At 36.1% G+C, this 24,066-nt stretch overlaps 1 protein-coding gene across 7 annotated transcripts in view; it reads right to left on the reverse strand.

Moving 5' to 3' along the window:
- Nucleotides 1-10,776: 10,776 nt before the first annotated feature.
- Nucleotides 10,777-24,066, reverse strand: part of LOC121318103 (protein MON2 homolog) — a 38,135-nt gene continuing 24,845 nt past the window's right edge. For 4 of the 7 annotated variants that reach the window (XM_041254402.1, XM_041254401.1, XM_041254398.1 and 1 more), the window contains 13 exons: nucleotides 23,806-23,968; nucleotides 22,136-22,429; nucleotides 21,320-21,518; nucleotides 19,932-20,554; nucleotides 18,835-18,978; nucleotides 16,757-16,774; nucleotides 16,130-16,258; nucleotides 14,393-14,583; nucleotides 13,931-13,991; nucleotides 13,721-13,844; nucleotides 13,027-13,234; nucleotides 11,963-12,045; nucleotides 10,777-11,258 (listed from right to left, as the gene is read on the reverse strand). In XM_041254402.1, the coding sequence (XP_041110336.1) occupies nucleotides 11,095-11,258; nucleotides 11,963-12,045; nucleotides 13,027-13,234; nucleotides 13,721-13,844; nucleotides 13,931-13,991; nucleotides 14,393-14,583; nucleotides 16,130-16,258; nucleotides 16,757-16,774; nucleotides 18,835-18,978; nucleotides 19,932-20,554; nucleotides 21,320-21,518; nucleotides 22,136-22,429; nucleotides 23,806-23,968 (2,401 nt within the window). In that variant the 3' untranslated portion in view covers nucleotides 10,777-11,094. The remainder of the gene's footprint in view (nucleotides 11,259-11,962; nucleotides 12,046-13,026; nucleotides 13,235-13,720; nucleotides 13,845-13,930; nucleotides 13,992-14,392; nucleotides 14,584-16,129; nucleotides 16,259-16,756; nucleotides 16,775-18,834; nucleotides 18,979-19,931; nucleotides 20,555-21,319; nucleotides 21,519-22,135; nucleotides 22,430-23,805; nucleotides 23,969-24,066) is intronic. The other 3 variants (XM_041254403.1, XM_041254400.1, XM_041254399.1) reach the window with 1 other exon arrangement.

Raw genomic sequence — 24,066 nt, forward strand, 5'->3', positions numbered from 1 at the left:
ACTAAGCAAGCCTAACTGAACTAGAAGGGTTTATATAAGAACACTCTTTCAAAGGATCAAATTTATTATGTAGTCAAGCTCATTGCCGATTGACACTAATTTAAAAGCATGTTGGTTTGTTTTGTCAGCTATAGACACATTTCCATTAGCAAGCTTAGAGGTCCTTTAACATTTACAGATCTAAAGCAGAGCAAACTCATACGGATGGTCCTCAAATGTTTGGACTTCATTAATCCAGAGGTTAAAATCCCATAGCAATCCCATTACCCTGCAAGCAGGTTCTGGAAGATAGTAGCATGTAACTACACAACAGCGTTGACTTCAGTGTGGGTTTACTTCAGTTTGAACAAATAAATTAAAAAGTGAGCAGCCCAAGTTATAAGCTGCAGTGGACATGCATTAGAAGGCCGCAAACCAATTTGCAATATGTGGGCACATCTGTCTGTGGGTGTGAGAAATCACAGAACATCCCCTAAACTTTTGGCAGCACATTTCATTGTACCGAGCGAGAGTTGCCCTTTATTGCGTATGACTGAGGACCAAAACTCAGTTTAAATGTAAATTATGGTGGAGCTGTTGTTAAAGATGCTTTAAATAAATATCATGAGGCAAATGCAAATCTTTGCTTTTGTTTCTTGTTATTTGGTACTTGCTGTAAGGGTAGCAGTGTCTCAGTGTTATCAACATTTTAGCCCAGCCCAATTTTTGTTTTTGTGATGTACAAGTTGTGCCCTAGAAATGACAGGTGCAAAGGTTTGAGAGTCTGCATACCTGTAGTATATGACTCTATTTATTTATTAATTTATTATATATACAATATTATAATGGTACACCCTTCCTGTGTAATCATTACCTGTTTTGACAATGCATTCACCTGTTGATTTTCATTACACTGTTAAGGAGCATTAAGCAATTGACAAATCATTGTGTTTTTTTTTTTTTTTTTTTCTTTATCTTAATGTAGTGCTGTGATGTACCTGAAAGGGGCTTCTAAACCCTCCATTGTGTCTTTCATTTTCTGCTTTTTCTAGACCCCACATTCAAACCAGTGGAAGGAAAAGGTACTTTCTAAGAACATATGGATGTATTTAGGTGTATTGTATGTAAAACCATTGAATGTAGAAGAGATTTTGGACCAATGTTTTACTGTATCCTTTGTAAATGTGAAATGTAACCCTTTTGTAACCAGAGAAAAACAATTAAGGCAAAGGGTAGGAAGACGAAAACAACATGTGTACCCAATGTGGTTTTTCAAAAATACAAAATTCTTCATTAGAACTGTGTTGTACATGTGTTTTCTGTAACTGCTTACTCTCTTTTTTTATCTTAACAACTCAATCGTGACTTTTAGTACTGATTTAGTTTAGCATTAGTCACTGAGCTGAAGCATTGGCTTTGTGGGGAGGCCCTGAGTGGTAGGATGTAGCCCAGGGGGTCCCCCTCTGTTACGACAAGAGGCCCAGCACAGCCAGACTTTCCGAGGCGAGGAGGGGAGGGTCGCTGGACTACAGAGGGATCAAATGTTTCAGAGGGGAGGGGGGAAAAAAACGCAGATCAAATGTGACTGTTCAGACTGGTTCTAAATAGAGGATCTACACTGAAAGGATCCACTGCTAAAATAAAAACATTAAATTCCAAATGAAAACTGTACTGTCAAAAAGAACTTTAAGAACAGTGGCTTCGTCTCATTAACTAGTTGCCAAATCCACAGTTTTCCTCTCCGTAAATCAAGTAAATTGTCAATATTAACATGGTTTAACTGTTAAGAAGAGGTGAGATGTCAATGTTAGTTAGCAATTTCATTTTAAATAAATAGGAGTTAAATAAGTCATTGAGAGATATCTTAAAAGAGATAACTTCAATTCAATTATTTAGGCCTTAGAATGAAGATTTAGTAATTTTCAACATATCTCAAAACAAGTTAAACATCTCTCTAAATGCACAGGAAGTTATTTTGAGCATTATATTCAACATGAACAGCAATCTAATTAATTTTAAGATATCTCAAAATAAGATTTTGGATATCTTACTATTATAAGATAGATTTAAATGCATTGCAGATATATACATATATCTGGAAAACTTTTTTTTAAATATGTCAGAATGTATTTAAGATGTTGCTGCTTGCACTTTGACGTTAAGACCTTGTTAAATCCGAACATAAACATGAAACTATATATATATATATATGATATTATATATCTATATATCATATATATATATTTATATATATATATATCATCAGTAACTAACTAACACATTATATATATATTATATTATATATATATAATATATATATAGATATATATATATTCTATATATATATATATTAAATGTGTTAGTTTGATGAAATTGAAGCTATAATCCCTGGGAAATGTATACCGACATATTCGCTTTGGTCTCCGATTATTATGGCTCACATTACGCGTAACCGATAATGGATACTAATGACAGTAGGAAGTCACAATGCCCGTGTTATTCCGCGGAATCGGATTTCGCAATTGGATAAACCAATGTGATAGTTATCTCGGTATACACAGTGTTGATGTAATCTTATTTCCCTAATTATGAATTGACGAATTTAGCCATACGTCATCTTGTTGTTATATTTGTTTATATACATAAAAACATTTATTAAAAAAAGAAGAAAAAAAAAGGATTTTCTTAATTCATTTTCTTACCTGATAAGGGTTAAATGGTACCGATGACGTGTTTAGAAACTGTAGACGCAGCGCCGCCAGTCAAGCCACGTAAACCTCCTAGGTGACAGATACTTTCCTCTCTATTTCATTTCAGAACTTCTTTCCAGTCATGATGCAGATCGATTACACATTATTCCTAATGTGCATTTCAACATTGATGATGCTGATGCAATTAAACATTAATGCGAACTTTGGAATGCTCATCCTGTTCGATTGTCAGCATTTAGCTGTAGAGAAGGACAGACAGGCCTAAACTGACGATCAAACCCCAATTTTGTTACGTACAGGTGTTGGTTTCAGTGAGCCCAGTCGTACTGTATGGGTCAAAGAAAGTGGTAGGGGTTGGTGGTACATAACTGTACTGAAGTAATTTACAGATGCAGGTTGGAAAGGGAATTTCTATATGACACGAGTGAAATGGGAAAGCCATGCATAAACCCAAAGGATATACAGCTGCGTGTCAGAGACCCCATCCCATTAATTCGTCGAGACATTTTATTAATTTAAAAAAAAAAACTGTTTTCTCCTCACTCTAAACTGCTTTTGATGAGACATCATGCTCGTCAACCCAAACACACACAACCCCACAACTTGTGCACGACTGCGTTCAGATTTTTGGTACACATGTGCTCTGCCGAAATAATATTGTAATTCAATCACCGCATTTACAAGGCAGCAAGATAGGATTTTAAAAGGGTTTGAATCATGTAACCCACATCTGCAAATCCGATTACCGGGAATCGGATTACGGAGAGAAATCCGATTCACAAATCAGATTGCAGAGTTTACGTGTCAGGATTTCCTAATCTGGTTATTCTGTAGTCGGATTTGAACAGAATTTGAAGGGCCATGTAAATGCACCAATGACGATAAACCAAGATCTAAGAGGACTGTCAAGGTCATCCAGTGCTTACAGGATATGTGTCACAATCAAGACCTCTGTAAGAAATTGTGCATAGAATACAGTGTGAATTTCCAATCACGAAAGTAGAAGCTGGTGTACAGTGTAATAGTGCACTTTTTTGCAGCCTGATGTTTTTCAAACAATATGCATTTAGGGCTTTTTTTTCTGAAGTATTTGGGAAAGCAACACCGAAGATGTTTGTATTGGACCCTCTGCTCCACATCACCTGGAGCACTTTCTATATTCAAACTCTCTTACTGATTACCAGACTGTACAAGGTAATGAGTAGCTGTCATGAAGGGAGCTTCACACCTATAATGAAAACAGCTACTGACATTTTTGCCTAAAGATGACACAAGTTGAGAATGTAGCATATAAATCAGATTTTAATTGGGATGTAACATTTAACAATCAATTGTTTATTGATCACCAGGGCTTTTAGGCACAATTTAAAATTGATCAATCAAATGTCCTGGTGTCCTATTTTGAGCCTCACTTATACTTTATATTATGCATTTTTACAGTTGTATTTGAAGTCTGCTTATATTTTGTTTGTTTCTCAATGATGAAGCTTTCTTATATTACTTTGTGCATGTATAATAATATGCACATGCATTTTTTTTTTTTTTTTTGTATTTGAAGGCTTTTGTAAGAGTCTTCACTTTTGTACAAGAGGTTTTCTGAATGCACGATTATTGTTGATGATTACCTGTCTGAAACTAGATTAGGATATTGGTTGCTGATTGAACCTCTATATTTAAAAATGTATCAGTTATCGAATTGTCTTTTTTTTCTTTTCTTCTGCCAACTGGTAACAGAATGCAGTCAGCTGATCAAACGTATGCATGCAAAACCTTGGCTATCATCCTCCTTGTGCTGTCTCTGTTTTTTGCTTTATGCTAACAGAGGTAAAAACTGTGAAAGGTTAAAATGGAAGCAGCTATCCTTCATGGGCAGAGTAATTTCGCTGTCTGGCAGCAGTCCAAATGCTCTCTGCAGTCAGTCGCTTACCATTCCAATCTGAGTGAAAGGAACTTTAATAAGAGTGTGAATAAAGTCCAGCCTGAGAAATGACTTTTCCATTCCAGCAATCACCGGCCTAACCTCTGTTGTAAATAGTCTCTCTGCACTATATAGATGGACTACCTGCACCTGGGGATCAGGGCAATCTGGGAGCAGAACAATTTAAACAGCTGGGCGCAATTGAAACAAGAATTAGCTGGGATGGGCTGAGGTATTTCATCTTGTATGTATTATGTAAAATGGAAAAAGCAATTCAGTAATCTTTAAGCATTTGAAAAATGCATAGTTTACATGCTGGTCTGTTCTGAGGTGTGCTTCCACCATGCAGCTGTGATAATAATCTTACCCTGCTCATCTTTCCACAAGGGGCTATAAAAAGAGAGCTCTAATTTATTGCCTTGGGTTTAATAGCGTGAAACAGATTTATTTTAGCAGAGCTGAAATGGGAATGTCACCCGAAAACCGATCATTTGCTAGATAGGCCCAGCATATCCCTGCTCTCATGTTTGTTAATTTATAACTGGACATCCTCCTTTGCTTTTTTATACACGGGAACATACAGCACAGCAGATAACAAGGAAAAGCAAAACACCTTTCAGTTATACATGACCATAACAGATGTAAACAAGTTTCTGATAATCGCTTATGTATTACACCAGGGTACCAAACACCCATCGATTGAAAAGAGAGACATTCAGTCATTTGATTTTGCTTATTGTGCCAAGCCAAGATACTTTTTTAGTGCTTGGAAAAACAAAAACAGGGTTGTCATTTTCAAATGTTTGCTTAGCTGGAAAACAAAAGTATAATTTGTATTATATTACAGGGAAAAAAAAACGGATACTTAATCACTATTAAAGGAAGTAGAGAAACTTTTAAGGATATCGTTTTGATAGTCATTTATAAATTATCTTATTCAGTGTGAACAAACATGAAAAATCATTTTTGCTACTGAATACATTCAAATAGTATTTGTTAAATTATGAAATATTTTTTAACAACTTCAGTAATCAATTTTCATATCTGACAAAACATCTGTAATAACATTGGCAACATGGCCACTACATGAAGTCAGGTCGACAGGATTTGTTACGAGGATGCAATGTGTGTCAGTTATTCTCTGGAATCAATTCTCAAGTGTTAAATCCTTCAATTCTTTCCGGTTAGTAGTTTGAAGCGGAGATCTTGTGCATGCTTGCTCCAGAAGCACCTGCCAACCTCTCTTGCCCATTGTGTGACTGAAACAGACCATTTATTGCCACTTGCTTTATGCATGTAAAGTAATCAATTTTCCTTGTGACAGTTACCTCTGATTATGTTGATTAATAATTGATCAGATTTCTACAGTAAGGTAAATGTCAAAGCTAGGGCATACCAGGCTATGCATTGCATTTGCAAAACAGTGAGCCTCTGTTAGCATGAAGGAACCTTGTGTAAGATAGCTATCTTTTCAACAACCTAGCAGCAAGATTGCTACACGTGTGCAAGCTTTCTCTCTTGTTACGGAACATAAAGTGGGCTGTGCATGAACCGATTATCCTGGAAAACCTTTGCTCAGTACCATGGCTTTATTATGCAGTGCTCATGTTTGGCTCTGTGCAGGAATTTAAAATGTTTGTAAACAGTGAAGGCCAATTTATTTCGCTTAAAATATCAGTGTCTGTTGCACTATAGTTACAAATGAATTATATTTGAAGTTATCTTCGCTAATACCCGATTCACCCTACCTACGTATTGCAGTTATCACATTGTATTTATCATACATGGTTTAAGTTGTGTGGCTAGGGTATTTCATTTAGTTATTTCATGTAGTGCTTAACAGTAGCACCTGCTATCCATTACTTGACAATTAAAAAACACTCTAGGACACAAGGCTTTTAAAACTATTCTGATAAACATGGTCCCTGTTTATATCTACCTCTTAAAATAATAGATTTAAATATTTCTAGTGAAGCAGCATATACAATGGGACATGCAGAAAATACATGCTCATTCAAACACATTTTCCATCCATTGTTAGCACTGCTTTGATGACAAAACTGCAGCCCTGACTAGACAGAAGCCTGAATGTAGGTTAATATAAATCAGTGACTAAATGACCAGTACCAGCAGGAATGAGTTTGTTAATAGCCTAAACAAATACAGCAGAGGCTGAAGCTTCCTGCTGCAGTACTGACTGCCAAGACTCCTCTTACTGGGATAAATGTTCTCTGGTCCAAGAGAAAAAGTGAGAATAGTAAATTCCTCTTACAGCTTCCATGTAGTCTCAATGCTTAAAGTGCTGCAATGCTGGGACAGCAAGAGACCTACCAGTAGGAGGAAATGGGATTGGAATTCATATCACAGTAAACATGATTTTTCAGTTCAGAACCACACCCATTTAATTCAATTTTAAAAGTTTCGTATTTAGCCAGATTGTCACATATACATTTCAGAGCCAGATGGACACATTCGAATGAATATGTCTGCCTAGCTTTTAGAGGTGTGATACGTGCTGTGTTTTTGTATCCCTACAATACTAGTACTGCTCGTCTTTTTTTTTTTTTTTTTGGTTATATTGGAAATCAGTTTATTGTGCATAAATGCAATATCATAAATTGAGTTATGTAACTCCTGTTCCTCCTGCAAAACATAGTAAAAAATACAAATCACACTTGTATTAAACTTTTAAATATTTATTTTAAAAAGCAGTATTCTTTCTGTATTTCTATTACAATCACATGAAGGGGGGTGGGGTGGTGTAATTGTACAAAGGTATTCTTTATACTGTTAGGAAACAAAACAATTTTGCTTGGCCAGCACCGAACCCTGTACTCAAAGAGTGTAAAATAAACAAAGGGATTCCCATTGTCACTGTCTTCGTTTGCAGCTCATCACCGGCACTGGCAAGGCAGTAGCTTGCGCAGTTATCTCCATAGCGGGCAATGTCACAACCCATCCAACAGCACAAACTACTACCTCAGCCAGTGTCGCGGTGGACAACAGCGCCTGTATTGAGCGAATTGAAAACCCTTCTGCGGTTCCTCTTGCCTCTTATCTTCCGCAGACATCCTTTCCAAGGTGTAGAAGTCACGGCAAAACCCCGCCCCGGTCCCTCAGCGCCGCTTCTCTCCTTACATGACTTGAAACCGGCATTGCAACCAAGCCTACATTTATTTCATACTGAAACCCGTGGAAACATCAGAAGACTGTGCTAAACATTCTAAAAACACATTTTGAAACGTTATTAGTATTAATCATAATATAACGATTAAACATTTAACACATATGAAAGGATAATTGTTCTTTTACATTAAGACGCAGTGTTAGGACTATGTTCGTCTGTGCTGCAGCTGTGCCTGGGTATTGCAAAACGAACCTTCCAATGCAGTCGGGTTTGCATTATTTTTAACCTCTGCTAGGTCATGTATTACATATTGAACTTTTGCAAAGGAACCAAAACAAACAAACAAAAAAAAAGATTTTAAACTAATTGAAACCTACTGTTAAATAATGCATTTCCCACCCAGGAAATTTCTAGAGGTTTATTTTCTATCCATTCATTTTGACCCAGTCATCAATGGACACGTGCATCTCTTGTCTGCAGTCCGGCGGGAAAGAAATAATATAGAAGCGATCGGGAAACAAACACACACACACACAATATTATATATATATATATATACACACACACATACACACACACCACAATTTAACATGAAATCGACTTTTCATGTTTTTTATAAATGCAACGGACCACATACGACTTTTTTTTCGCCCCAATCAAATCGTTATAATATTACATCTTTCTCAAACATGGCACTTTGAACACGAACAAGCTAGAAGAAATCCACCGTCAGCCCACGAAACGTGACAGCTTTTCATTTGTGAATTTATTTCATTCTTTAAATCCCTATAATGGTTTCAACTGCACTGCTCGTCAGTATACAAAGACATTAACATCCACGAATACAACTGCTTGAAATGCAGCAGCCAGGAGGAATAGACAAACATATATACTTTTTTTTCATAGCTGGTAAATCTTGCGGCCCTGCTGAGTCAAAGCTGCATTGACGGGTTGCCAAATCATGCAAGGCTCCTAAGATTTAACTCACGACTCCATTCGATTTCACATCCCCTGCAGATTTTTTATTATTTTTTGTTTTTATTTGATTTTAACAGCACTGAAATATTTTACAACCCTCGGTACCAACACTCTCCCTGGTGGTTTCAAAGGCTTTCTGGACCGGGAAGAGAAACAGTTCCTTGAAGACGTTGGTTAGATCTCCAGAAATTCCCTTTCAGTATCCCCGCGGAAGCCAGAGCGCTGCCTGCTCATCTCTTCCTCTCCGCAGCCCAGCTTCTCCTTCTGTCTCTCTCTGATCAAGCCTGGATAAAATTCGCGGGAACGTCAGCTTGGGCGTGCAGCACCACGTAACACACAGGGGCCTCTGGGAAACGGAGTTCTTCAGGAAAAGGACGCAGTCTGAACATCTCATAACACAGCACTTGACAATATCACTGTCAGAAAAGATGTCTCTTTGATTAACTTAATTAAGGACACACACACAAAATTAAGACATTTCATCCATACACCAAGTAATAGTGTGTAGCAGAAATACAGTTGCATTCATAAGACTCTACAAAAATTAGATTGCGACTTAATGACAAAACTTTTGAGTAGAATTGTCACCAATACACAGTAAAATAAACCTTCCTATCTTCTCATGTTATTGTGTTATCGTTTTTTTGGAGTTCAGTCAGGGTGACATCATCCTTAAACAAGTCAGATGGGCACGTGTCAAATGCACATGTGCAGAACCCAACATATATGGTGGTCTTCTCAGTGTTTCAAAAGTCTAGAAGCCAAATGTGCAATGAGCTAATGGCTTAATGTTGTAAAGCTTCATACATGTTCATGACCAAGTTCAATGATCAGGGGCCCGATCTTTATATTTTATGATAATTAGATTTTGAACTTTCACAAATAAATGTAGCTTTGAATATATCAGTGTTGTGCATGTGTTCTTGCAGCCAGGAGTATGTGTACACATATATATATTATATATATATATATATCATATATATATATATATATATATATATATATATATGGGCTTCAGTGAGTTACAAGAAAATAATTTCATCGAGGGTTTCTGTGACACCGTAAATTAGGAGACCGAAGGTCGAGTTTATAAACTGTCACAGAAACCCTACAAGGCGCAAGTAGATTTACATACTGGTTTTAAACTGAACATATTAATAATCTTGTACAGTATATAAAAACAACATATGTGGATTGTTGGAAAACATGGATCGAGAATTGATTAGCAGTTTGCTACGCATGTGGACTGGCAGAGCTATACTGGTGTTCTTTTCTGAAAAGAGACTAATATTGCAGATAGCAGACTGTTTGGTTCAAATTGCATGTACTGCTAACCATTGATAGAGACGCTGCGTCTACAAACTCTTACCCAACAATGACTGCAAGCTAACGAGATAACAATGCTGTGGACTAGAAGGGAACAGGTTCTAAAGACTTCAGAGAGATCAAAAGAGATAATCCCACTGGCATCAAAGGGGGTCGCAAGGAGATAACAAAAGGCAGATGTATGGACCTTTTGTCTCCAGGAGTGTGAAGAATGCACTGAGTTCAGAGGTTGTCACACTAGACTACACACACAGACACACACACAATAAATTAAATTACCTTGACCATTGGTTAAGTGTCAGAGAACGGGGAGGTGGACCATCTATACAGAAGGGTATTTAATGTCATGCAAACATTGTAATTTTGAGTATTCTGCTTGTCCTGTACCTGGGACCAGACTCCCTGCATATTTCAATAAACCTGGCAACTGATTGAAGAAAAGGACTCTGTGCATTTTCTTGAATCTACTTACTCACCATCTATTTTTTGTAAGTTACTTCATGGATGATTAAAGTACTTAAAGAAACTGGAAATATACAACATAAAGAACACACAAAAAGTTTTATAGAACTATCCCATTTATTTTACACACACAAGTACATCCCTTTTCAGGCTGGTTACAGTTGACATGGAATGTTACAGTAAGATCTTGCATACAATTGTTTTTTTGTTGTTGAAAAACTGCACAAAAGACCAGCCATTTTTTATCATTTATTTATTTAAGGTCAATAAAGTTCTAATACTTTATTTTTAATTACATCATTAACACTGTCACCACACACTGTACATTTACCCTCCCATCAGAAAAAAAAACCACTGTGCTTTACTGTAGCAGGTAATTCATTAAGTCCATCCAGTCAGTTTCAATTACTGTACTACACTGTACATAGATTTCAATTGATGTAGTTCAAACTTTTGTTAGGGTTGAGTCTCACAGATGCCCCGGGTTACTGTCTGTTACAGACACTTATACGTAATAAAGACCCCCTCAATTTACTGTCAGAAAAATCTTCTTTACTTCATAAAAATCCACTCTCTAGGGTTTCTGGTATTGGTCACGACTCTCCATTCTGCACTTTGGTTACTGGTGGCTGCATAAAGTCTTTAAAGGGACCAAGTGCTTCTTTCAATGCTGAACTGACCTCAGATGATGAGCAGGTGATACATTCAACCAGTGTTGGATACAGTGCAATTACCTGTGCCCAGGTATTGGCATCAACTGTTATGTAAAAGAAAACAGACAGAAAAACATTACGTTTTTTTAGTCTCATTACCTTTAATTGTAATGGATTTTTGAACCACACAAAGTGCCACCTAGTGGATAGATGTTGCAATAGTCACAAGGGTAAAAAAAGGTAAAGTAAATCTGAATTTGCTGCATGTCTTTTTTATGCTACAGTAACATGCTGTATTGTCTCAAAGCAAAATAAAACACACTTAAAACAGAAAATGACATGTTATGATCATCAAGAAGGGCCTCGCAACTTGCCTTGATGACAGCCTCGACAGGACAATTCTAGCATAGTGGATTGGTGCATTAGCGTCTCGAAAGTAGCCATCACAATTAGGGTACAATCGCAGCCCTGTCGGGTGGACTTGATCTGCAGCAATGCTCAAGCAAACTACAGGCATGCATCCTACCTCTTGAATAATCAAGGGAGCCAGGGTGCTGTATACCAGGAGAATATGCCCCACACCAGGGCTTTAACAAATCCAATAGACAGGTTCTAAGTGGCCACGCACTGCATCCACAGTAAGTACATGTAAAAATGATGCACTCTAATACTAGAAGTGGTTCTATAGATGAATGTGTGCATCTCCTTTCCATTTACTTTTACCATCATCCGTTTTGCAATTAAGTGATTCATTCAACTAAATGTAATTTTCTTACAACCCTCTTCAGTATTTATTGTTTTCACTTACCATTTTCAGGCTGAGTTTTCTTGAGTGAGTCCATTAGAGTACTGATTGCTTTTAAAACAAAGATTATTTCAGTCACCTGTTGCCTACAAGTAAAAAAACAAACGTTTTACATTATTGCAACTCATGGTCACTCTAAATACCTGTGAGGTATACACAGGCTTCATATAGTAAAATGCATTTTGCTTTTTGGTACTGTCGGATCTCACTTGAGGATTGAATTCTGAATATATACGATGGGAAACAACACAGCAAGGTCCAATACATCTTACACATATTTGGTAAAACTTAAATATATGTGATTCTAGCTTTTTAAAGACCGTCAACACAGACTTGAGAACTTTGAGTAACTGCAATATGAGCCACTAATAAATAATTGAACTCATCAAAAAGGCTAACTGACTGCTTCCAGAACTACGAATATGTAACTTAAAACTACACACTCTTCTACACCACACACTCTTCTAAAGAAATTATGATGAACAGCTGGAAACTACATGTATTTGTTTAATGTCCTAAACATTCAAACTTGATCAAGTCCTTGTTACCAATCAGAAAAGCCATCACTTTCTATAAATAACACATATTTGTGTATACGGCTGTATGTTAACAGCATTTAATTGTACATGGAAGAGACTTTGAAGAAATATTGAATTCTATATAAACTGATTTACACTTACTACTAAGTAATCACAAAGACTAACCTCTGTATCTGACATAGGTTAAATGTTTAATACTGAGCTAATGCTTAGACAAGTAAACTGTAAACTGTTAATAGCACATACAGGAAACTATCAATAGAAGCCCTAATAAAAACATACAAGGAACAAACAGACACTCTGCAAAAACTGCACTGGAAGTCTAATAGTACACACACACAAGCACCCATAGTGCATATATGTCTATATCTATTTTTCAGTGTGTGTATATATATATATATTTTGACTGGTTATTAATTTGTAACATAACTTAATTAAAAGAGTAATTGGAATAAAAAAAAAAACACACACACACACACACACACACATTTATGCTCCTCAAAATGAAGTTACTGAAATGTCTTTCACCTTGGGAGAGGACATCTGCCACTTAACCTCTCATCCTCCACATAGCGATGCAGCACGTCTTGTGATCTTTTTAAGAGCACTGACAGTGCCATTCGGGAGATATAACCTTCTTGAGGAGTCGTTACTTTGTTGCTGAAGGAGAACTGCAACAGAGTTTCAAAACACACTTTGGAAAATTCTTCTCTCATCCGGATATCAATTTCTGCTTCTGTAGAGATAAAATACAGAAAGTCTCATGGAGTTACTGCTGGTTATCCTGTGACTTGTATCTGTTATTTGAATCAATATAACTAATTCTGAACAATTTGTCAAATTCTATTAGTTTAAATGGAAAGCACAGAACTAAAGTTTATTAATGTGTCAAATGCTCAAACCCCTTCAAACAGTTTTTATGCTGTGTAACAATAACAGTTTATCAGAAACTACAATTTTATGGTGTTAAAAATGTCTTTAATTACTGTACATGATAAATGCATCACCCCCCAACAAGAATGAAGAAATCAAATTGAAGTTATGCATAGATACAGTCTATTAATCATGGACCTATTAAAACCCACATTTCAACAAAATGAACTACTGGTTTGTATGGCTAACCCCTAAATAACGTTAAACACCATTTGCTTTATATTGTGGATAATTACCTAGATTATGCCAAAAATATATCTGATTATTTGTTAACCCATTTCTTACCTACCTGTAAATGAAGACGACTGAGAGTGAATGGACCCTTTATTGAGCATCGCCATTATCTGGCCAACAAACTCCTTGGGAATAAAATTAGCAAAAGGCAAAATCTCCGTGCTGATGAGCTGCACAACCTGCAAAAAAAGATCAGAAAGTGGCAACAAAAAAATGTAAATCAAATAAAGTAAATCAGACTAATGAAGTAATGAAAGCATATTACCTCAACATCTACGCCTTCGTTTTTCTGAAATTCCTGAATGGACAGATTATCGGGTGGTGTGCTAAATGAAAAAATTCAATAATTGCACATTAATATTTAAATAAACAAATACATGCATAACTAATTACCTACATTTCACTGACAAGGCACGGGAACATCTGAACTACAAAATGATCTCCTGAAAATCAAAATATTAAATGCTCATTCCTCAAAACTAGGACTTTGAGTTAAGATGCTCTTGCCATCTGTGCAGTTTTTGAAATGACGCTGATGTGTTATGGATGTCTCTGATGTCTCTTTAAACTAGCCACAAAACAGAATTTCCAAAAATGTCATACAAAAAAAAAAAAAAAACAGTTGCATACTTCAGTAAGATGCAAATTTCCTGGTGGCATACCGCTTCTAAATAATGATCATAGTTTTAATACTATCGCTAATACTGGTATTGTTTTTAGTAAATACCTTTTTGTAAATAGGAAGTCCTCAAATGCACTGGCAAGTTCTGGCCACATGGTGTCGAATTTTCCAGATGAAGCATGCTGTCTCGCAACTGGTAGTCCGATAGACAGCACTTTTAACAGTGACGAAACCGCTAACTTCCACGTGCTTTCAGATGGGCAGGCATATTTCAAACTGAGTGGTATTCTCAAGGTCTGTAAAAAAAAATAAAAAATAACAAACATAAAAAACACATTGTGTTATACATTTTTGATGACTGGATCAATAATTTAAAAGTGTTTAAACAATAAACTGGTGCCGATAATTTCATTGCATAAACTGAAGATTGAAACAGCAATGTGCACCTAAAATGCTGAAAAACTTGCATATCTGTAATAATTTGTAATTACAAATCACATAGGAAAAATCAAGCAATCCCTGCAAGAATTTGTCAAAACGTCAGTACATCTTGCATACAAATGTCATTCCGTACTTAGACCATAACAGCAAATCTTAGTTATTTGTTATTTATAATAAGGAAACACATCACATGTTTTAAGGGTCTCTCATTAAAACAGAACTATTTTCGCACAGTGCACCGGAACTGCATGAGATAACATTTCTTTTTATAATAAGACAGCAACACAGAATGTATTAACTCATACTATGTATAGAAAGATAAAGAGTACAGGTGTTAGCAAAATCAAGTGTGCATGTCTGTGTAAGGCATTTAAATTGTTACATGACCATGTAAGATTACTGCCTCTCAATCCTTCATGAGGGGTGGCACTGAATTGCAGTAGTTTTTTTCGCCAGTGGCTGTTACGACTTCCTTGAAAAACATTAATTTCTGCATTCTTGGATATAGAAGTACCAGTATCACGTTCTGTTAGGTCTGCTGTCTTGGCCATTGTCACAAAACAAACTTGTAACAGAGAGATTCAGAATTTATAAATCTCATGTAGGGATTTTGATTTTTTTTTGGTTCTGTGGATTTTTCTGCACAGACACACTCTTAACAAATAAAACATCAAACTTATATTGTTATATTCAGTGCTCACTCGTTACAATGCAGGCCTTTAAAAAAGATGCACAGAACAATACAAAACAGTGGTCATATCATTCATTGGAGCAGATTACTGTATTTGTAGCTGCACACTGCTAAATCTAACAAACTGACAGATAATCACATAAAACAGTGATTCTTTCATTAGGACAACACAACAACCAGGTCAGCAAGACAACAGCCTTAAAAAAAAAATCCTTAGAGGGTAAGGGCTGCTTTTTGTTCAAAGATTGCTGCTGACTGCAACTGAAAATGTGTGGGGTTACAAAGAGAAATCAGCAGTGAATAATACAAAAAAATATTCTTTGCACCCTGGAGACAGACAATTCACCGTACAGTCCTATGTGTTACATAGCAGTCTGTCTTGGAGGGAATGGATTGTAACGTGGTGGTCTTGTGATGACTCTGTTTCAGGAATACATTCTGACCAACAGGCTGAAATCTTGTTCTTGTGAAAACTCACTCATTATACTGAGTTTTGTACACTATAGCATTTTATATTTTGGTTTGTCATATTAATGATTTATGTAAACAACACATGTAACAACTATCAAAAGTTGCTGGTATCATCTAAAACACAGATATGTACAATAGGAAAACTAGTTAAGATTATAAAGTTGTACAAACAATTTTTATGTTGGGGGGAGGAGAGAGCAAAAAAAAAAAAAAAAAGGAAATAAAGAGAAATATCATACCTTTATAATCTTTTTAAGTACTTTCTCACTGACCACAGCTTTATGACATGCAGTCTTCTGATATAAATCCGCAACCACTTCTAATGACTTTTCAGCAAACGGAACATAGTTCAGGGCTACCCACTCTGCCTGCAAAGATAATGACACAATTGCAAAGCAATGAAACTTGCAGAATCAAAAATGAAAACAAATCGTCACAGTTTAGCAATGCTTCTTAAAGAGTAAGTAGCGGGATTCCGAAGAATACAGCGTTACACAACCCCACGTGCTGCTACAAATGTTTAGATAATGTACCTGTAATGTTTCATTGTTAACATCCAACAACTTCTTACACTTGTAACTTAAGTCTGTTTCAAAGCTCTTTTCAAAATGGCCAATCTAGTTTACTATATTTTTCGGAACCCCGCTACTTCCTCTTCAGTGCTTTTATAGAATTGCATGCGTGATTGCAAATGAGAGAAATTAAAGGGAACAATCACAGGTGAGATGAAGCTAGTAGCTGGATTGGGTTAATGCTCACAAAGAAATTTGCAAAAGAAGGACCATGTAAGTAAAAGTAAAAAGATACCTACCATGCTGTTAAATTTGTAATTTATTAAGCTAAAATAATTTCAAGGTTTAACTCACCGGTGCAAATAGTTGGATCTAGTGCGAGTCCATTGTGTAGTACAGCAAACAATAAAAAAAGATTATAAACAATTAAAGGACTTGCTTTGAAATTATGTAAGGAGATTTACTTGATTGCCTCATGCTTTGAAATGTATGATTCATCAGTTATAATATCTATCACATTCAAGACATGTCTTTTTTTACAGGGTATAGTTTGTATCCCACCAGAGTGGCACAGATCATCACTGCTACTAACATTTCAGCACCTTAATGTGCAGCCTGGCAAAACATTCAATGCCAACTGCATTTTGGATGGCAACATCTTTAATTACATTTTGTTTTGACCCTTTCATACACATTATATATATATATAAAAAGCCCACAAATGTTTTTATTTCAACTGTTGGATATTTCTAAATGTACTTTATAGGGAGTCACGGGTTAAAATAAATATTAGTTAAATAAGCAGTATGAAAATGCTTGAGTGTCTGTGCAGGCTATGTTGAAATATGGATAGGTAAGTCAGCGCTTTACAAGGACATCTCACTTTGGCTGTGTGCCGAGAACATCTTACAATTATTTGTTTCCTTTTGAGATGAATATATGTTCTGCTGCACGCACACACTATTTTGTCGTTTGTGCGTTACTATAGAAGCTGTACTTTGTGAATACGTGTCAGAGAAGGATCAATAGAATGCCTGTGTGGTGTTGCCTCTCCAGAATTCTGGAGAGAAGAAATCAACTCTCAGAGAATCTTTATTTAAAATTTGGTCCCTACAGCAGTTACTCAGGCCAAGTTAGAATAAAGGATACAAAAGTAGATCATCAGACGTAATGTGAAAACTGAACAACTAGGGAAAACCTGGCCGCCAATTGCTTTTACTCATGCTGGTTTCTACTGAAATAACAAGGGGCCAAGTTTGCCCTAATTGTGTCTTCGTTAACTAAGCCATTTTTAAGGGCTGATAATTCTGTTTCTATAGGGCTTGGACCCTTTTGTAGATATCACATATTTCGATGGCTGCTCCCTGTATTCTTTTTCTAGAAGTATTTGTACATGCAAAATGTTTTTGGACAGATTCTGTTTAGCAAGAGAAAAAAAAAAAAAAACACTACTCATAGAAAATGTACAAAAACATGATCACATGGTTATAACTGACCCCCTTTCGACATGGTTATATAGAGCACCGCAAATATACGGACAGCTAAAATGAAGGCCGAAAACTTTTTGAAAAACCTTTCAGCTGCATCGACCACAGTGTTAGCACTGATATGCAAGAAGCTAACAGGAAACACGGGGGTCCTTGGCTGTATGGTGTTAGATTTCTGCTATAAGCTATTCAAGATGATATGATATACCCTTGCTCTTTTATTGATAAAAGGTGTTGCAGCCATATCGTCGGGATGTATAAGTTTGACTTATATAGCCGATATATATATATATATATATATATATATATATATATATATATATATATATATATATATATACACACACACACACACACACACACACACACACACACACACACACACACATAACATAGAAAACTAACATGGTCCCAGAGAATGTTTTACAGCCTGTAATTAAAGGAGCGACAACCAAGGTTTTAAAATCACTTTTCTACATTAGCATTAGTATTTTATATACTACACGATATTTTCGTATTTTTCCTTTTTTCATTTCAATTATTAGGTATATAGATATTTTTCAAGCAGCACATTGTAGATTAAGTAGATTAAGTTTAAACAGATACTTATTGGTTCAGTATCTGTGCCACAGGACGTCTCCATGGAAAAGTTGGCATAAAAAATATCAGTTTAAATCTGCTCTAAACTAAAGCAATAAACAAACAACATCACAATAATACAGGGACTGATAATTTTGCTAAAGGTAAGCATATTCTAAAGTCTGGGTTATCATTCCTTTAAGAGGATAAAGACACATGAAAATGGAACAGGAAGGAGCTCAGAATCATTTGGACAGTCATTACTTTGTAAAACGTGATTATGTACATTGCTATTAAGAAAATAAACAGATACAACGCTTTCCTTTAACGCACGCCCCACACAAGAAGCAACACGGAGAACCTCACCTGGTTGTACTTTGCGTTTGCGACGTGTTTTGTTTCTAGTTTTCCATATTGCGGAGGTTTACAAGAGAATTCCACAAACAACAAAAGCTGGTGAAAGATGGCCGGGTACATGACCTGCATGTTTTCTGGTCCAACACAGATTGCCTGTAACAATAATTATATAATAAATAGAATGCATATTAACAAAATACTGGCACAGCATTATCTGGAGGACTAGAATAGCACTTAAACAAAACCATGATTAGCGAAAACAACTCAAGAACCGTGCGATTAACCCTTTAAACCCTTATTAAGGACGTGCCTGTGTAATGGTGTCTTGGTACCACCTACAAATCCATAATAGTAATTAAATGCTCAGTGTCTTGGTACATCCTGGCTGGTAAAACCTAAATGGGTGCAATTAAAAGTAAAAATAAACAAACAACAATAAAGCTTCACTTTACTAGGGGTGACACTAATAATAACGCAAGAAGCAAATCAGGAATTATAATATGATGTAGTGGGTATAACCTGATAAATAACTGACCGCAGCATCAGGGAATGGTCCAACTGCAATGTGAGGGCACTTAACCAGCCTGCTGCTGAAAGTATTCATGCTATTATGTATCAAAAGTTCACTACTACTTTTTGGAAAACACAATGGACTTATGGTAGAATATTTAAAATACAAATGTCAACAATGAACTGCTTTTAATATATTTTAATGGGGACTGCCTTTTCTCCCTCTACAGTCTGTATGTCTCCATACTGTTTCTACTGTCTGATGCTGCCTTGTTGAGAAAATAGGTAATTAATTGTTATATACTGCTAGGCATCTGCTACTGTTAAAGTTCCAGAGATGATGTATACCTGTAGCGCTTTAACTAGTGCACTGTTATACAGAGTCTAAATTAGAAAAAGAGAAAATGGGAGTTGAAAATAAATCACATGCTTTCTTTTCTTTCCTTCGTATTTTCTGTTCTCCAGATCTGTAGTGGCAATCTGTTTTGAAGAACAGCCTTTTGTCTTTGCTCTTTAGAACTTTTTAAAACCGTGGTCTCGTATGTCTGGGGGGGGTTAAACTGGAAGCTAAACGTTACAAGGAAGATTAGTCATACCTTCTGCAAGACATCTAAAGATGTCAAAACGGCTTCCTGAAGACTTGTCAATACTGCTTCCGTATAAGACGGCAGAATGAAAGGAGAAGCATCGGAACTGATGGGAACAGAGACTGCACCGTGCAGTATGACTCCTAGTTTTTTCAGATCGTCCATGCTGAACCCTGTTTTGATGTGCTGGTAGAGTGCTGGAAATATCTGAATGAGGGCGGTAAGAAAAGGCTGGCTGGGTATAAATGCCAGTTTCTCAGAACTGGTTGGTGGTTTTGTACTATCAGTCCCTATCCTGTACCAGGCGTTCCAAGCAGACCACCAAAGGGCAGAATCTTCAATCTCATCAGGAGGCGGGATCTGTTCAGCTCCATTGTATCTTGACAGCCTTTCCCCAAGTGAATCTGTTCTTTCAAGTGGTCTGCCTGGGCCAGAGGCAGTCACTGGATCGATAAGGATAGGCAAGTTCACGGCTGAGAGCGCGTCTGGTTTCTCAGAGTCTTTCACTGGAGTCACTATTTGTAAAATTTCCTGGAAACTCTTCAGAGCTGCCAGCGACACTTCGTTGTTCTTGCTGAGCGCTGCTGATTGAATATGATCCAAAAGAACCTCCCAGGCTTTGAAGAAGTCACCTGAAAGGGAAGAAAAATAGTCTTCATCAGATAGGGAGTAAACTAACCTCCTGTTTATTGCTCTTATCTATGCTGGGTTAAAACTACGTACTTAAATGTCTTTTGAACGAAGAGGATAAAAAGCATTTAAACTCAGTAAAACCAAACAAACAGTCTTAAAGGAAAAGAAAAACAACAACTATATAAAACATTAACTAGAATTGATGTAATAATAAACAAACCCTTACCTCCCTCTACTTTATATAAGGCTGTGCATGTACTGTATTATTATAATTATTTTTTAGCAGTATGTCACGCTACATTATCTGTTGGTTTCACAAAACTTGATCGGTACTAATCTATGCTTACCTTACCTAACACATTATCATGCATTTAAAACTGAAATCTTACTACTCCAGAAAAAGTTACAGGAGGAATTTACATAGGCTTTTGTATAATAAAAAAATAAATAATAATAATAATAATAATAATAATAAGTAAAATGAACAATGCGTTTCCTTTTCTGCAAATTACAGTAGTTATTTATAACCAAAAGTTTTACTATTAGTGATGCGTAGTGACGTTATATGGTGATAATAAAAATCCTGTATGATATAAGAACATTATATAATGTACAATTTCAATAAGTGGCTTTAGTTTGTGAGATATCTTGAGTTCAAACCAATACACCTTGTTACCATTGTGAACGTGTACACCGTTGCACACAAGTTATACTGTAAAACCATCAGACGTATATTTAGAGCATTTCCATATAGCAGAGCCCACCTAAGGACTGCAGTAAATATCTCCTGGTGTTAAAGATTCTGGCGACCCCAGCCAAAGTTAGGACCCAGGTCTCTGCCCACTGTTTCTCAGCGGTGTCTCTTGAATGATGGATGAGGATGTTGCCTCCTCCTGATTCAATCTTCTCCTTGTCCGCTGTAGTTGATGATTTTCTAACACTATCCAACAGATGGAACAAAACCTGCAGAAATTTTTATTTTTTTTTAGAAAAAGACACTGTATAAAAAGGCTACGATTTCCAGGAGAGTGAAGTTGAGGATTCTTTAAAAAAAGGGTCAAATCAGTACTAATTTAGCTTTATGTAACTACAGTGTGATAAACAATATGCAATTGAGATTTTACTGCCTGTGCTGTATATATGTTAGTCTTAAAGTCTTGCTGAAAATTATACAAATCTACCTGTGATAAAAATTATATATTTGCATACTTAAATATATATTTATGGAATGGTTCAGAAACAGTGGCCTAAACCTCACCTTTCACCTAATGTTAAAACTAAGACCACAGACCGCTCTGGTTCTGAACAAAAACAAACTACCAAAAACTAGGATTTCATGAAAAAAAAAAGTTGTTTGATGGTTGAAAAATGTTTGATGGTTAAACATTTTTTTTTTTTTTTTTACTTGACTTTACAAACGGCATCAGACCACCCATATATAAACTGTCAACATATCCCAGTAAAAGCGAAGAGATTACTAAAAAAAAACACAACCAGTTTATCTGTTAAAAGATAAATGTAACTGCCATACTGCTGCAAAGCTTGTTGCAGAACATTACAAAGAAATACAGTGTCAGTACCTTCCAGACAACAGTCTGCCAGGTAGCCTGCTGCAGTAAGGTTCCATGAGCGCTGATGGTAGAGAAGAGGGTCTGTCCTGCACTCTTTCTCACAGCAGGACGTGGATCCACACACAGCTTACCCAGCGTGGCATAGAGACACAACCAGAGGCAGTCAAAGGGTGGCGCAGGGTGAAATGGACGGTTCAGAGGAACGCCTTTGTCTTTTGCCTGCTTCTCCAAAATTGCCTCCTCTTTATCTAGCTCCTTTTCAATAGTTTCTCCTCTTTGGAAAAAGTGATCAGAGATGTTCCACTGTAAAAAAAAAAAAAAAAAAAAAAAAAAAAAAAAACACCCCCTTGGTTTTCTACAGATAAAAATGAAAGTGTGTTTTGGGTTTTAACACTTTGAACATTGATAGCAATGAATGGGTTATCATAACATTAACAATATGGCCATGTGTAGATGACTGAACCAAAAATCTTTTTGAAAGGTCCTAAGGGATCAATAAAAGCTCTTAAGCATGTATTGGCAGCTTCCAGGACCAATTTTCAAGAGGCAGCCATCTTGGTACAGCAACACTCCTCAACATCCCTGTTCATTTCTCACCCACAAAATATTATTTCTCGTACTGAGCAGAGAATATTGTGCTTAACAGCTTGGTTGCTCATGTCCGTGGTGACTTCGAAGAACCAGTGTCACAAAGCAACAATTTTACATCATTGTGTCAAGGTTTACCAGTGAATTTTGAATCTCAGTGACGTGCAATGACTGTGAAACCCTTTACGCAGAAATTACCACAGAAATAAAATGGAAATGGACATCAATGACAATTTCATTATTAAAGTAAAAAAATATAATGTTCTTTATGATGCCAGTGTCAGAGGTTATAAAAGACAATAAAAAGAAAGATGCCATATGTTAAGAAATAACAGAACAATTGAAAATTGATGGTCTGTCTAACTCTCTTTATTTCACCATAATATTAGTCAAAGTGACGGGGATCGCCACACACTGGTTTCATATTTTGCTACTTTATACTGCCCCTATGTATATAATATATATCTATACGATTGTATACATATAATATCTATATATATATATTATATATATATTATATATTACTAATTCTCATATGTACAAATAAATGTAAAAATTTACATGTTAAGCCAGATCACATATAAACATTCACTGTTAAATGTCATTTTTTTTTAGTGTGTGGTGTACCCAGACTATTTCTTTGTTTTATTTATTTTATTTTGTCTCCACAAAAGGAGACAAAGGCAGACAGTATTTTCTTTTCATGACTAGCTACAGTTGTGTTATGTTTTTATGTACTCATGCTATATTTGTGTCGTTAGCTTTGCTTCTGGTGTGCATAGCCCTTAAGTCTAGGTCAGTGGCATTAAAGCCCCCCTTTAAATTTCATTAAAGCTGTTTTTTAATGAGGTTTGGACAGAACTGTGATGCTATACATTTGTTACAATCGTTCCATAATTGAGTTAATCCAGTCAATCTCCATTTAACTCAACCTGGAATTCAGAGCGAACATTACTAATAATTAATATCGAGTCAATCCTTTCTGGTTAAATCCGAGTCTGCAGATAACATGTACTGGTAAATATTACTTATAACATACGAAAGCATGCTTCTTAGTGTGTTAATGTAATGATACTGCAGGTACTACTCACCAAAAGACCTATTGAAGTCAGGCTAATATTCAGTTCTTGATTTTGAAGTCCAAAGCTGCCAGCAACATCCACCACAATCTGTAGACACGTGCAAGGCATAGTTGGCAGGAAATCTGTCACAACTAACTGCAGGCACTGGAATGCTGTTCGAATTAACGATTCACTGAAAGGATACAAATTAAAACATCTCGATGGTAACTTTTTTTGTTTTTCTACATGTTCCACTTTTATGTATGTACATATTGAATGAATTATAGACTG

Source organism: Polyodon spathula, chromosome 7, assembly GCF_017654505.1.
Source record: "Polyodon spathula isolate WHYD16114869_AA chromosome 7, ASM1765450v1, whole genome shotgun sequence".
Classification (NCBI taxonomy): Eukaryota; Metazoa; Chordata; class Actinopteri; order Acipenseriformes; family Polyodontidae; genus Polyodon; species Polyodon spathula.